At 40.8% G+C, this 14673-nt stretch overlaps 2 protein-coding genes across 2 annotated transcripts; both read right to left on the reverse strand.

Moving 5' to 3' along the window:
* Window positions 1-724: 724 nt before the first annotated feature.
* On the reverse strand, window positions 725-4156 carry LOC129624510 (olfactory receptor 7A17-like). Its single transcript, XM_055542538.1, has 2 exons — window positions 3211-4156; window positions 725-888 (listed from the first exon to the last, which is right to left on the reverse strand). The coding sequence occupies exons 1-2, from the start codon at window positions 4127-4129 to the stop codon at window positions 857-859; spliced, it is 951 nt and encodes a 316-aa protein (XP_055398513.1). The 5' UTR covers window positions 4130-4156; the 3' UTR covers window positions 725-856.
* A 5878-nt stretch (window positions 4157-10034) lies between these two features.
* LOC129619821 (olfactory receptor 7A17-like) lies at window positions 10035-12520 on the reverse strand. The gene is made up of 2 exons (XM_055535269.1): window positions 12480-12520; window positions 10035-10986 (listed from the first exon to the last, which is right to left on the reverse strand). The coding sequence occupies exon 2, from the start codon at window positions 10956-10958 to the stop codon at window positions 10035-10037; it is 924 nt and encodes a 307-aa protein (XP_055391244.1). The 5' UTR covers window positions 10959-10986; window positions 12480-12520.
* Window positions 12521-14673: the final 2153 nt, after the last annotated feature.

Genomic DNA, 14673 nt, shown 5'->3' on the forward strand with positions numbered 1-14673 from the left:
TCACTTTCATGCATTGGACAAGGAAATGGCAACCCACTGCAGTATTCTTGCCTGGAGATCCCAGGGATGGGGGAGCCTGGTGGGCTGCCGTCTATGGGGTTGCACAGAGTTGGACACAACTGAAGTGACTTAGCAGCAGCAGCAGCATACTCTGATTATTTAATTAAATTTAAAGAATTCAGTGGTGTATGGCTAAGGGTAGGATGTAAGCATTGGTAGCTGGTTCTCATTTAACAAAGGTAGGAGATATGTCATCTAACAGGGAAGAAAGCCAAGTATTATTTATGGGTGTAGGAACAGTGGAACTAAATTTAAGTTATTTGCATGGTAAACTCGTTCTTTTCTGTAAATATATGACTAGTCTTAACAGAACTATAGTAAACTGAAGATAAATTGATTCAAGACAGAAAAGCACTACAGCCTTACTAACATCATGGATGAGCCTTAAAAACACAGTATAGAGACTGACAGCTGACTACACACTAATGAGCTACACAAAGAAATCAATACAACTTCCCAGCATAAAACTTCATTGGAAAGTAAGGATATTATGGTACCCAAATTGACATAGAATGGCTTGTTATGCAGCAACAGCTAACTGATACAATAATCCAAATGAACAGAACTGAGAGCAATTATAATAACCTACAGCATTTTTTTTGGGGGGGGGGTATGGTCTTATATTTGAGGAGAACATCCATGGCCATTCCATTACCCAAGCTTATTTCAGGTAACTATAGTTACAAGTGACTATTTTATAGGAAACTAGGAGAGGTGGACAGACATGCCTGCTGTAACAGAAAAACTGGTGAATCTGAATCATATGACTGCACAGGCTGTCAACTTCTCTTGTGGATCATCCTCTGATCATGAGGAAAGAAGAGACTCCTGAGTTTGAAAGACATGGGAAATGGATGAATTGATGTTGTTCACTCACCATCTTTGTGTACTTGTGACACATCAGGAAAGAGGAGATATTTCATAAAACAACAGAAAGAGTCATGTTAGTAGGTAGCATTAGAAGTTTTCAAGCACAAACAGGACAAAAAAAAAGTGACAAAATGTAAAATACAGTAACCAACCCTTCACCTCAATCAATAAAACCTCTCACTTGTGGGGAGACATCTTATCAGTTCTGTTCAGTTCAGTCACTCAGTTGTGTCTGACTCTTTGTGACCCCACGAATCGCAGCATGCCAGGCCTCCTTGCCCATCACCAAGCTCCCGGAGTCTGCCCAAATTCTTGTCCATCGAGTCGGTGATGCCATCCAGTGATCTCATCCTCTCCTGTCCCCTTCTCCTCCTGCCCACAATCCCTCCCAGCATCAGGATCTTTCCCAATGAGTCAACTCTTTAGATGAGGTGGCCAAAGTATTGGAGTTTCAGCCTTAGCATCAATCCTTCCAATGAACACCCAAGACTGGTCTGCTTTAGAATGGACTGGTTGGATCTCCTTGCAGTCCAAGGGACTCTCAAGAGTCTTCTCCAACACCACAGTTCAAAAGCATCAATTCTTCAGCACTCAGCTTTCTTCACAGTCCAACTCTCACATCCATACCTGACCACTGGAAAAACCATAGCCTTGACTAGACGGACCTTTGTTGGCAAAGTAATGTCCCTGCTTTTGAATATGCTATCTAGGTTGGTCATAACTTTCCTTCCAAGGAGTAAGCGTCTTTTAATTTCATGGCTGCAGTCACCAACTGCAGTGATTTTGGAGCCCCCCAAAATAAAGTCTGACATGGTTTCCACTGTTTCCCCATCTATTTCCCATGAAGTGATGGGACCGGATGCCATGATCTTTGTTTTCTGAATATTGAGCTTTAAACCAACTTTTTCACTCTCCACTTTCACTTTCATCAAGAGGCTTTTTAGTTCCTCTTCAGTTTCTGCCATAAGGGTGATGTCATTTGCATATCTGAGGTTATTGATATTTCTCCCGGCCATCTTGATTCCAGCTTGTGCTTCTTCCAGTCCAGCATTTCTCGTGATGTACTCTGCACATAAGTTAAATAAGCAGGGTGACAATATACAGCCTTGACGTACTCCTTTTCCTATTTGCAACCAGTCTGTTGTTCCATGTTCAGTTCTAACTGTTCCTTCCTGACCTGCATACAGATTTCTCAAGAGGCGGGTCAGGTGCTCTGGTATTCCCATCTCTTTCAGAATTTTCCACAGTTTATTGTGATCCACACAGTCAAAGGCTTTGGCATAGTCAATACAGCAGAAATAGATGTTTTTCTGGAACTCTCTTGCTTTTCCCATGATCCTGCGAATATTGGCAATTTGATCTCTGATTCCTCTGTCTTTTCTAAAACTAGCTTGAACATCTGGAAGTTCACGGTTCACATATTGCTGAAGCCTGGCTTGGAGAATTTTGAGCATTACTTTACTAGCATGTGAGATGAGTGCAATTGTGTGGTAGTTTGAGCATTCTGTGGCATTGCCTTTCTTTGGGATTGGAATGAACATGGACCTTTTCCAGTCCTGTGGCCACTGCTGAGTTTTCCAAATTTGCTGGTATATTGAGTGCAGCACTTTCACAGCATCATCTTTCAGGATTTGAAATAGCTCAACTGGAATTCCTTCACCTCCACTAGCTTTGTCCGTAGTGATGCTTTCTAAAGGCCCACTTGACTTCACATTCCAGGATGTCTGGCTCTAGGTGAGTGATCACACCATCGTGATTATCTGGGTCATGAAGATCTTTTTTGTACAGTTCTTCTGTGTATTCTTACCACCTCTTCTTAGTATCTTCTGCTTCTGTTAGGTCCATAAAATTTCTGTCCTTTATCGAGGCCATCTTTGCATGAAATGTTCCCTTGGTATCTCTAATTTTCTTGAAGAGATGTCTAGTCTTTCCCATTCTGTTGTTTTCCTCTATTTCTTTGCATTGATCGCTGAGGAAGGCTTTCTTATCTCTTCTTGCTATTCTTTGGAACTCTGCATTCAGATGCTTATATAGAGAGATTTACAGATATTTACAGAGATTTACACACTCATGGGGAGCACAATATAAGTTGGTACAATTCCCCAGTATGTAATTTCATTTGGTAATATAATGTAAAGGCCTTGAATTCAAAGAAATGGAAATTTGGGGAAATAAATAGAAAGATCAAGTTCTACTTCAGCAACCTGACCAAAGAATTGGGCTCTGAGGTTTTGAGCCCTAAAATCAGCCCCATGAAAACTGGTCCTTATATAGCTGCCATCCCAATGATCCTTTTCAGAGCCCTCTTTATATCTTTATTCCTTAAACTGTAGATGAAGGGGTTCAGCATGGGTGTGACCACAGTGTACATCACCGAGGAAACAGCACTTGATTGTGAGCTGCGAGTAGCGGCAGAGCTAAGATATACTCCCAGGACTGTACAGTAGAATAAAGAGACAACTGAGAGGTGAGAGGCACAGGTAGAAAATGCTTTATACTTCCCCCGAGCAGATGAAATTCCTAGTATAGAGGAAACTACCTTAGAATATGAGTAAAGTATTCCAGTGAGGGAAATGCCACCATACACCCCAGTTGCAAAATACATCAACAAGTCATTAAGAAAAGTGTCAGAACAAGCAAGTTGAACCACTTGATTAACTTCACAGAAAAAGTGGGGGATTTCCAAGTCTGTACAGAAAGCTAGCCACAATACCATTATGCTTTGTATCAAGGAATTCAGAGCACTCAAGACCCAGGAGAGCAGAACCAGCAGGCCACAGACCCGGGGTTTCATGATGACTGTGTAGTGGAGGGGGTGGCAGATGGCCACAAAGCGGTCATAGGCCATCACGGTCAAGAGGAACATGTCCAATGTCGCAAAAAGTATGAAAAAATACATCTGGATGATGCAGCCTTCATAGGTTATTACTTTGTTCTGTGTCCTTATGTTCTTCAACATCTTTGGGACGGTGGTGGAGATAAAGCAGATGTCTACAAAGGACAGATTGGAGAGAAAGAAGTACATGGGGGTGTGGAGGTGGGAGTCTGAGCTCACAGCCAGGATGATGAGCAGGTTTCCAATCACAGTGATCAGGTACATGGAGAGGAAAAGTCCAAATATGAGGGGCTGCAGTTCTGGTTCATTTGATAATCCCAGGAGAATAAATTCTGAAATTGGTGTCTCATTCCTGGGTTCCATGTGATGCAAATGACTTCCTGGAAACAAAAAAATAGCATGACTAGTTTTTCAAAAATTGGCATTGCAAACATAGGTGAACTCTAACATTTATATTTTGCATTCAAAAAATATTCATGGCTGAGTAATACTCCATTGTGTATATGTACCACTGCTTTCTTATCCATTCATCTGCTGATGGACATCTAGGTTGCTTCCATGTCCTGGCTATTATAAACAGTGCTGCGATGAACATTGGGGTACACGTGTCTCTTTCCCTTCTGGTTTCCTCAGTGTGTATGCCCAGCAGTGGGATTGCTGGATGATAAGGCAGTTTTATTTCCAGTTTTTTAAGGAATCTCCACACTGTTCTCCATAGTGGCTGTACTAGTTTGCATTCCCACCAACAGTGTAAGAAGGTTCCCTTTTCTCCACACCCTCTCCAGCATGTATTACTTGTAGACTTTTAGATTGCAGCCATTCTGACTGGTGTGAAACGGTACCTCATAGTGGTTTTGTGGCGAATTCATTTTGATGTTTGGCAAAACTAATACAATTATGTAAAGTTTAAAAATAAAATAAAATTAAAAAAAAATTCATGACTTTGTATAGAAATTTCCCCTTCAAGCCAATCTCTTGTGCCATCTCAAAATAGGAAAGCCTATCTTGCAGTCAGCGTTTTCCCTCAGTGGTCAGGTATTCTACATTTGTAATGAGGGATTTTGTCATGCATTTGAGGGAATACAAATTTAAGACCTACCAAATTCTGGAGAAAGAGGAGAGGGTGCTGAGAGACAACAGGTCATGTAGTTCAATGGTGGAGAAAACATATAAGGAAAAAATTTAAAAACTCATACAAATGATCATATGTTGACAAGTGCTGTAAAGGAAAATAGATCAAATATAAAGAAGAGAGTTGATGAGGGTATTATTTTTTACTGGGTATTCAGGTAGCCTGGAAAACATTTGATCAGAGGCTTCAAGAAAGAGAAAGAAGGAGACATGAGTCTCTCTGGGTAGAAGTGTGTGCTAGTCAGAGGGAACGGCTGTGTTTCAAAACAACCAACTCCCTGACTTCCTTCTCTCCCAGTGACTCCCCACTGTGAAACCAGCCCCAAACTCCACAGCTTCAAATCCTAGCCTTGACTCTATGTGACTGAGCCACCACTTCAGCCTTGTGCTGCCTTCACTCACATCAATCTCATGAGTATTCAACTTGAGTCACAGCTTCACTTGATGCCACAGGCTCAAGCCTCAGAGCTGATATGCACCTCCTTAGAGAATCAACAACTCTATTTGGAATTTTCACCCCTCCCTATCTCCAAAACACCATCTTCTTTTTCAGATCATTTCTTTCATGAATTCTTCTCTTTTTAAAACATGTGTACAGAAAACAGGGAATTTCACTTACAGTCATTTAGCTACAGGGTTATCATTATAAGGTTTTAATTAATTCTGCATCTGTTATTCTCTGCTAGACTATACGTGCCATACTCTTCAACCCCTTAGATTTTGTTTAGTTGTGAGCAGTACCTGAATAAATACATACTGCATGAAGGAATGAAAAAGACATGTTCTCATAGAAATCGTCAAAAAGGACCAGGGGAACATTAACAGAGCTTTAAAAGACATGCTGGAGAAACATTTCCCATATTCTGAGATTCACACCTATTGGAGGTTCAGACTATGTAGCTTGTAAGAATAAAATAGGGTAGAAAAAATAAAATGCAAAATTAAAATGTCAGACTGCATCATATACAGTAGGATTTTTCTGATTCTCTTTGTTCAGATGCCTGTGTTTGTGTATGCTCATGCCCATGCATGCACGTATGGTTGGATCACGTATAAAAGGCATATCTTAGCTGGGGCAGAGTCAAAAAAGTTTCTTACCCACTGCAATAAATGCAAGAAGACATTTATAAGAGACCAGTCCCTGCCAAGGAAGAAGGAGTATAAATGGAGGCCAAGGCAAGAGCAGGTTGCAGAAGGACCAGACGGCAGTGTGAGGCTGAAGTGACCTCAGACTCAAGGGCCCACACACTGACTGCACTTCTATTCCTCCAGTGCCTCACTACAGTGTCCACATCAGGCCCTCGGTCAATTCTTTATTCCATATTTATTCCTGTGTATTTGTCCACACTTATTTTCATATGGTCCAGTAGGGAATGAGACTTTCCCTTCTATTGCCTTTCTTTCTTTTTATTTTATTTATTTATTTTTCTGCTTTTTCCTATTTTTCTTTTTTTAATTTAATTTTATTTTTTAACTTTACAATATTGTATTGGTTTTGCCATATATTAACACTTTTATTTATTTAACTTTGATTGTGTTGGGTCTACATTGTTGTGCGGATTTTTCTCTAGATGCAACGAGCAGGGGCTACTCTCTAGTTGTGGTGCGGCTTTCTCATTGCTGTGACTTCCCGTTGCAGAGTCCAGGCTCTAGTGTGTATGGGCTTGAGTAGTTGCACCTCCTGGGCTCTAGATCATGGTCTCAATAGTTGTGGTGCACAGGCCTAGTTGCTCCACAGCATGTGGGATCTTCCTGGATCAGGGATTGGACCATGTCTCCTACACTGGCAGGTGGATTCTTCACTACTGAGCCAATATGTAAGTCCCCTATCATTTTTCTTTTTTAATCCTGTGCTTTGATTTTTTTTTTTGGGTGGAAAACCCCTTGGTCACACTCTACCTCTGTTTCTGAGACTTGTCCCACCTGTGATAAACTCCTCATAATATACCCTACAAAATCCTATAAACACCACAGAACCCATCCCTTCCTTCATGTGATTTGTATCTGATGACACTTTGCAATATATGCGTTTATTTTATTCTGAAATATTTCTCCATTAAAATGGTAGATCCAAATCATCAGAGACCTCACCTGCTTTATACATTCTATTGCCTTCATAGAGGTATGAATAAAATTACAGAGGAAATGATAGAGCAAAAAAGAAAGGAACAATAACACTCAAATGCCAGTATATGAAACAATGTGTATAGATAATATGTAATAGAGAAGCAAATGATTAATCATCCCCCAAATATATTCAGCCTCCCAGGTAATGAACCTAATGCAAAATTAAGCCTTTTAGCATAATGTGACTCTGTATACTAAATACATTTTTTTCAAGTGAATACTCAATGTGAGAAAAGATTCTATGAAATGTGTGTCTTAAGAACTGTAAGCTTCCAAGTAGTAGCTATTCCATTGATCTGTATCTTTCTTATGAATATAGAACATGCTCAAATATACCCCATCTCAAAAATCAAAAATAAATACATAAGATGTCATCACTTCACTGCATGCCACTCGACCAAATAGTATGTTTCCCTACTTTCTTAAACTGCAAATCTCCTTGGAAATGTTCGAATTTTACTGACACCACTGTTCCTGCCATTTCTTCTTGAGTCTCCCCTAACTAGCTTTCCATCCCCATCACATAATTATCAACAATTCTTGAGTTGCTGAATGCAATAGGCACTTGTCTTTTTTACATATTAAACAAATTGATTACAGATTATTAAGACAACCTTGTCTCTGGACCAGCAGTTTGGGCTTTCTTGTGACCTCAGGTAAATGTTTTTGGGTTTCATGCTCTCTGACTTTCTCCTGCTGGCCTTTCAGACTCACCCAGATAGGAAGTCTGAGCGGAAGGTCTGTGTGTGGAAGTCCAAATTCCTCCTGAAGGGTTGATGGTGGAGACTGAAGCTCTGAATCCAGACAGGAAAGAAGGAAAGAGTGAAGCGTGGGTCTCTGAATCATACTTAAGAATGCCCCGTTCAGCTCAAGGTGGAGCTGCTCAGACACTGCAGCAGTGGAGATATTTATAGCTCTGTGTATTTGCTTTATTTGCTCATTATACGTGTTCAGCACATTTTCCACTATTACCTCAATCTTCAAACACATCATTTCCTCAGGGGAACTTGTCTGGACAGAATGGAATTTTTTCAGCTGATTGGTCATTCCCAGGAGACCACGTTAGAAGTCAAGTCTATCCAAATTCTTATTACTACTCCATGAACAATCCTGTATCCCAGAGTTCTAACAGTGACACGTTTTGCAACCCTGAGTCAAAGTGTCCTCCAAATCTAAGTCTGAGGAACCTGTCTCGACTAGGTTCCTTGGGTTTCAAAAGCACTATTTTGTGATGGGAATGCAGCTCCTGATATCTCCAGAAAATTATTATTTCCTCTTCAATAAGGGATAAAGCTGTGTTCCTTTGCTCTGAAACCATAGGTAAAATAATCCCTGACTTCAAAACACTTTTGACACATCAATGAGGTGTTTTCTGTTTTAACACAAGTGAAAAGCTAGGGTTCAGTCCTTTAATCATAAAAAAACTTGGTAATGATAAGAGATCCACATAGATCTTTTAATGCACCATGGACTGAACATAGCATCTTATATCTGTTGTCTCATTTGTTACTTTGCAACAGAACATCTTATGAGGATATACAATTATAAGCTTCATTCTAAACTTGCAAAATTGTGGTTCAGAAGGGTGAGGTTATTAAACCGATTATCAGGGAAATGCAAATCAAAACCACAATGAGGTATCATCGCACACTGGTCAGAATGGCTCCTATCCAAAAATCTACAAACAATATATGCTGGAGAGGGTGTGGAGAAAAGGGAACCCTCTTACACTGTTGGTGGGAATGCAAACTAGTACAGCCACTATGGAGAACAGTGTGGAGATTCCTTAAAAAACTGGAAATAGAACTGCCTTATGACCCAGCAATCCCACTGCTGGGCATACACACTGAGGAAACCAGAATTGAAAGAGACATGTGTACCCCAAAGTTCATCGCAGCACTGTTTATAATAGTCAGGACATGGACGCAACCTAGATGTCCATCAGCAGATGAATGGATAAGAAAGCTGTGGTACATATACACAATGGAATATTTCTCAGCCATTAAAAAGAATACATTTGAATCAGTTCTAATGAGGTGGATGAAACTGGAGCCTATTATACAGAGTGAAGTAAGCCAGAAAGGAAAACACCAATACAGTATACTAATGCATATATATGGAATTTAGAAAGATGGTAATGATAACCCTGTATGCGAGACAGCAAAAGAGACACAGATGTGAAGAACAGACTTTTGGACTCTGTGGAAGAAGGCGAGGGTTGGATGATTTGAGAGAATAGCAGTGACACATGTATATTATCATATGTGAAATAGATCACCAGTCCAGGTTCAATGCATGAAACAGGGTGCTCACGGCTGGTGCACTGGGATAACCCAGTGGGATGGGATGGGGAGGGAGGTGGGAGGGGGGTTCAGGATGGGGAACACAGGTACACCCATAGCTGATTCATATCAGTTTATGGCAAAAACCACTACAATATTGTAATTAGCCTCCAATTAAAATAAATAAATTAAATTAAAAAAAAAACAAAGCTATGAAGTGAGTAAGGTGTGTGTGGTGATTAGAACATGAAAAATTTCTAGTTCTCTTGCTGTAGGTCAGTGGTTCTCAGTCATTTTTCTGTATGAGATAGAAGAAAAGGCCTGATAAAGTGAGTTACTTAAATTACATAGTGAAGGTGCCAAGTAGAGCTTATTCAATATGAGTAATACAACTTCTAACTATTCTTTTAGTAAAATAAAAGAAAAAAAACTTGAAATGATATATGTCACTTGAAAAGATACTGTTCTTAAGAAATTCACATAGACTCAAGAAATAAAAGGGAATTTGCAAATATTTCTGATATAAGTTTGGAAGAAAATATGTGAAAGCAGGAAAATGAAATAAATGGGAAAGATTAACAAACTGCATTATTTACATATAAACAGAAGTTGAAGTCAAAAAATGTAAAATTAAGGAAGCAATAGAAAAGAGAAATTATATATTCACAGTCTAATGGAAGAATGGCAATTTCTGGATCCACTTATTAGCCGTAGAAGAGTTTGTCCTTTTATCGCTCAATGAATCTTTTCAGAGCCTCTTTTATGTCTTTATTCCGAAGACTGTAGATGAAGGGGTTCAGCATCGGGGTGACCACAGTGTACATCACTGAGGCTATTGCACTTGAGTGTGAGTTGTGGGCATCAGCAGGGTTAAGGTACACTCCTAGGATTGTACAATAAAATAAGGAGACAACTGAGAGGTGAGTTGCACAGGTGGAAAATGCTCTGTACTTCCCCCGAGCCGATGAGATTCCTCGTATGGAGGCAACTATCTTAGAGTAAGAGTAAAGGATACCCATGAAAGGACCACCACTCAGCAGCCCAGCTGCAACATACACCATCATGTCATTAAGAAAGGTGTCAGAACAGGCACTTCGGACTACCTGATTGAGTTCACAGAAAAAGTTGGGGATCTCCGGGACTCTACAGAAGGACAGCCGCAACATCATTAAGATTTGTATCAAGGAATTCAGGGCACTCATCATCCATGACACTAGAACCAGCAGTCCACAGAGCCGGGAGTTCATAATGACTGTGTAGTGCAGGGGGTGGCAGATGGCCACAAACCGGTCATAGGCCATCACAGTCAGGAGGAAGTCATCCAACCCTGCAAAGAGTAGTAGAAAGTATATCTGGTTGATGCAGCCTTCATAGGTGATAACTTTGCTCTGCATCTGGATATTCCACATCATCTTTGGGATGGTGGTGGAGGTGAAGCAGATGTCTACAAAGGACAGGTTGAAGAGGAAGAAGTACATGGGGGTGTGGAGGTGGGAGTCTGAGCTGATGGCCAGGATGATGAGCAGGTTTCCAAACACAGTGATCAGGTACATGGTGAGGAAAAGCCCAAATATGAGGGGCTGAAGTTCTGGTTCATTTGATAGTCCAAGAAGAAGAAATTCTGAAATATGTGTATCATTCTCTGGCTCCATGTGGTAGAGGGAATGACCTGGAATTAAATCCCCCAAAATGATATGACCACTTTTCACAAAAATGAGCATTACTGGCATAGTCAAATGATACAATTTATATTTTGCAGTCATGAAATCAATGCCTAGAATTTTGGTGTGAAATCTTTCCCCTTCAGGGCATTCCCTATTCCATCTCTGATTACAAATTCCTGTTCTTTTGCAGCCATTTCCCCAAGAGTTCAGGTATTGCATACTTTTAATGAGATTTCTGTCAATCCTTTGGGGCTCATAAATTGAGTACTTACCAGCTTCAAGGCAAGAGGTAGAGTGCTGAGAGACAAAAGTTCCTATAATTGGATGATGGAGAAATAATGTTAGCAAAATCATATAAAATCATATAAAATCATATAACATGTTAAATGGTGACAGGTAAAATGAAGGAAAAGGGGGCATAAGGGAGAGAGGCTGGGGTATTATTCTTTACTAGGTGTTCAGGTAGGCTGGCAAAGTCGGTAACATTTGAACAGAGATCTCAAGGAAGAGAGGCCTGCCTGGTAGAAGGAATGGCCGCTGCAAAGGCCCTGAAGGAGACACCTGTTTCAGATATTCAGGTTCCAAAGAAGCCAGTTTCCCAAGGGGAAGATACAAGAGGGAGGGTGATGAGAGAGGGGGCCAGAGGATGCTAAGAAATGAAGTGACCTTCCTGCTGCTACTCAACCTTAAGGTACTGCTGCTGCTGCTGCTAAGTCGCTTCAGTCGTGTCCGACTCTGTGCGACCCCATAGACGGCAGCCCACCAGGCTTCCCCGTCCCTGGGATTCTCCAGGCAAGAGTACTGGAGTGGGTTGCCATTTCCTTCTCCGATGCATGAAAGTGAAAAGTGAAAAGTGAAAGTGAAGTCGCTCAGTCGCGTCTGACTCGTAGTGACCCCATGGACTGCAGCCTACCAGGCTCCTCCATGCATGAGATTGTCCAGGCAAGAGTACTGGAGAGGGGTGCTATTGCCTTCTCTGACCCTAAGGTACAGGGAGTCTGTAATTCACAAGTTGTTCTTTGCACCTTATTAATTTTATTTCCAAGGAATCCTGAGCACAAAAATAAATCCACTTTTTGTTTTCATATTTGGTTGACATTCTGTCATCTGTATTTTCAGGGGAACATTTTGGTGTACACAAGTTCACACACACACACACACACACACAGAGCACTGTGGTGGGGCTATTCTCCTCTCTGTAACTTTTATTTAATCCCGTGTCTTTTTCCCCTGCTAGACTGTGAGAACCTTGACACATGGAGCAATGTTATACACATTCACCACCTTTTCCCTACCCCATTCCAAGCAGATTTACTGGGGAACTGTAACTAATTCAATATATATTGCATGGACTTGAAAGAATATGGCCTCACAAAAATTGCTGCTAATAAAAGACAATGAGAGACAGAAAAGATGCAGGGGAATACTAGACTAGGCATGGAGAACAAGCAAGAGGAATGTTTTCATGTTCTCAGATTAGGTCCCATTGGGGGTTTGAACTATGATTTGCAAAAATTAAATAGAAAATAATAAATGAAACCCACAAAAAGTATCAGAGTGTATTGTAACTAGTAAGGATACACACAAAATCATTTCTGACCCTCTTTGCTCAGTCATATGCATGGGTAGGTACCTGTCTGTGTGTGTATATGTGTGTTTGTCTATGTTTGTCTATACAGACATGCCAGTGTGCATGTGCAGTTGTGGAGTCTGAATCTTTGCGATCACCCCAGGATCATGATGTAAAATGCATATCTTACTTTGGGACTTAGTCAAAAAGTCTGAAGTGCACTGCAGTAAAGGCAAGAAAACTTTTAAAAGGGCAGTTCCTGCTAATGAGGGAAAATCAATATGAATAAAGAGCCCAACAGAGGAGCCAGGTTTCAGAGAGAAGAGGCAGCTGTTTGGGTGCTGAAGTACCTTGGATTCAAGGGAGCACAGACCACTGGACCTTTATTGCTCCACTTGCTTCATCATGTCATCAGTGTCAGGTCCCTGATCTAGTTTTTAATCCTGTACCTATTCCTATTTATTTACCACACTAGTTTTCATATGGTCCAATAGTGAATGAGGTTGGCCTTTCTCTTATTTTTCTCTGTGTAATTCTTCTTTGTTACTCTTGGGCTGTAATTTTTTTTTTCCTTTTGGACATATCCAGTAAGTTTCCTTTTTGACACTAGTCCAGGTTCTGCTCCTTATACCTTGTGCAAAGTTCTCCCCAGCTTATACTCTGTAATATACTGCATTTGCCGCAACTATCTGTCTCTATTCTTCAGATGGATTATCCCTGAGGATGTTATGTTATTCATGCATTTATTTTATTGTGTTCTGTTTTCTCTATTATAATATTCACATGAGCAAGAATCTCTTCTGCTTGGTTCACATTTTGGTTTTCATAAATGTGTGCACATATATGGAAAAAATTGAAAATGAGCTGGAAACAAAACTAGGTTAAATATGGCAGTATTAAAAAAATAAGTGAAATATAATTAAAGTCTGGCAGGCAGATTCTTTACCACTGTGCCACCTGAAAAGCCATTAATAAAGTACTTATAAATAAATTAGCCAACCAACAAAGAGACATGTCCAAGTCTTGGCTCTGAACTAGTCTCCTGAGAATCTCTTGTGACCTTGGGTAAAACTTTTCATCTTCCATTGTCTCTGAATCTTACCTGAAGTATCTGTGAGTCCTTAGACCCACCTAGTTAGGTTCTTTAAAAGGAAGATCTTGTGTGGAAGTCTGAATTCCTTAAGGATGGTTTATGATGGAGTCTGAAGCTGTGTTCTCAGACAAGACAGTAAGAGGAACTAAAGCCCCTTTGCAGATGCAGGACTCCAAAAGCAATGAGCATGTCTCCTCTACTCTGAGGTGGCAGAAGCAGAAGGACTGCAGCATGTGAGATATTTATGGATGCCTAGATTTGGTCATTAGGGACATTTCCCTCTTGTTACTCCATCCTTAAGCACGTGATTTCTCCCAGTGAACTGGTCTAGAGAGAAGTTTCTCGTAATGATTTTCTGTTCCCCAGAGACCAAGTTAGAAGACAGGTGAATCCTGTTTATACTAATCCTTCTCCACGAACTCTTCTGCCTTCTAGAGTTCCAAACTTCTAGCATTTTATCCCAAGTTTTCCCTTCCACACTGACTTTGGGGTCTTCTGGAAATAACCCTATTGTCACATATTTTGGTGACTTGTCTTTCTGGTGCAGGTTCCAAGGGTTGACACATAAAATGTACTGCACAAACTTATCGTCTTGAAAAAGTGAAGTCACTCAGTCATGTCCAACTCTTCGTGACCCCATGGACTGTAGTCTGCCAGGCTCCTCTGTCCATGGGATTTCCCAGGCAAGAATACTTGAGTGGGTTGCCATTTCTTTCTCCAGGGGATCTTCCCAGTCCAGGGATTGAACCTGGGTCTTCCGCACTGCAGGCAGACTCTTTACCATCTTGAGTCACCAGGAAAAGATCCCTGTAAATGTGAAATCCAGCCCATTTGTGGGTTACTATGCTGGGGGTGGGGTTTTTGAAGAGACTACTTCTCTGCCTCTTCTGCCATGTTGATGTGGTCCTATTATCCTTTGTTGTGGAGCAGATGTCCAGCTGGGGCTTCCCTGATAGGTCAGCTGGTAAAGAATCTGCCTGCAATGCAGGAGACACCAGTTTGATTTCAGGGCCAGGAAGATCCCTTAGGAAAGGGATAGG

The sequence above is a fragment of the Bubalus kerabau genome, chromosome 1, assembly GCF_029407905.1.
Source record: "Bubalus kerabau isolate K-KA32 ecotype Philippines breed swamp buffalo chromosome 1, PCC_UOA_SB_1v2, whole genome shotgun sequence".
NCBI lineage: Eukaryota > Metazoa > Chordata > Mammalia > Artiodactyla > Bovidae > Bubalus > Bubalus kerabau.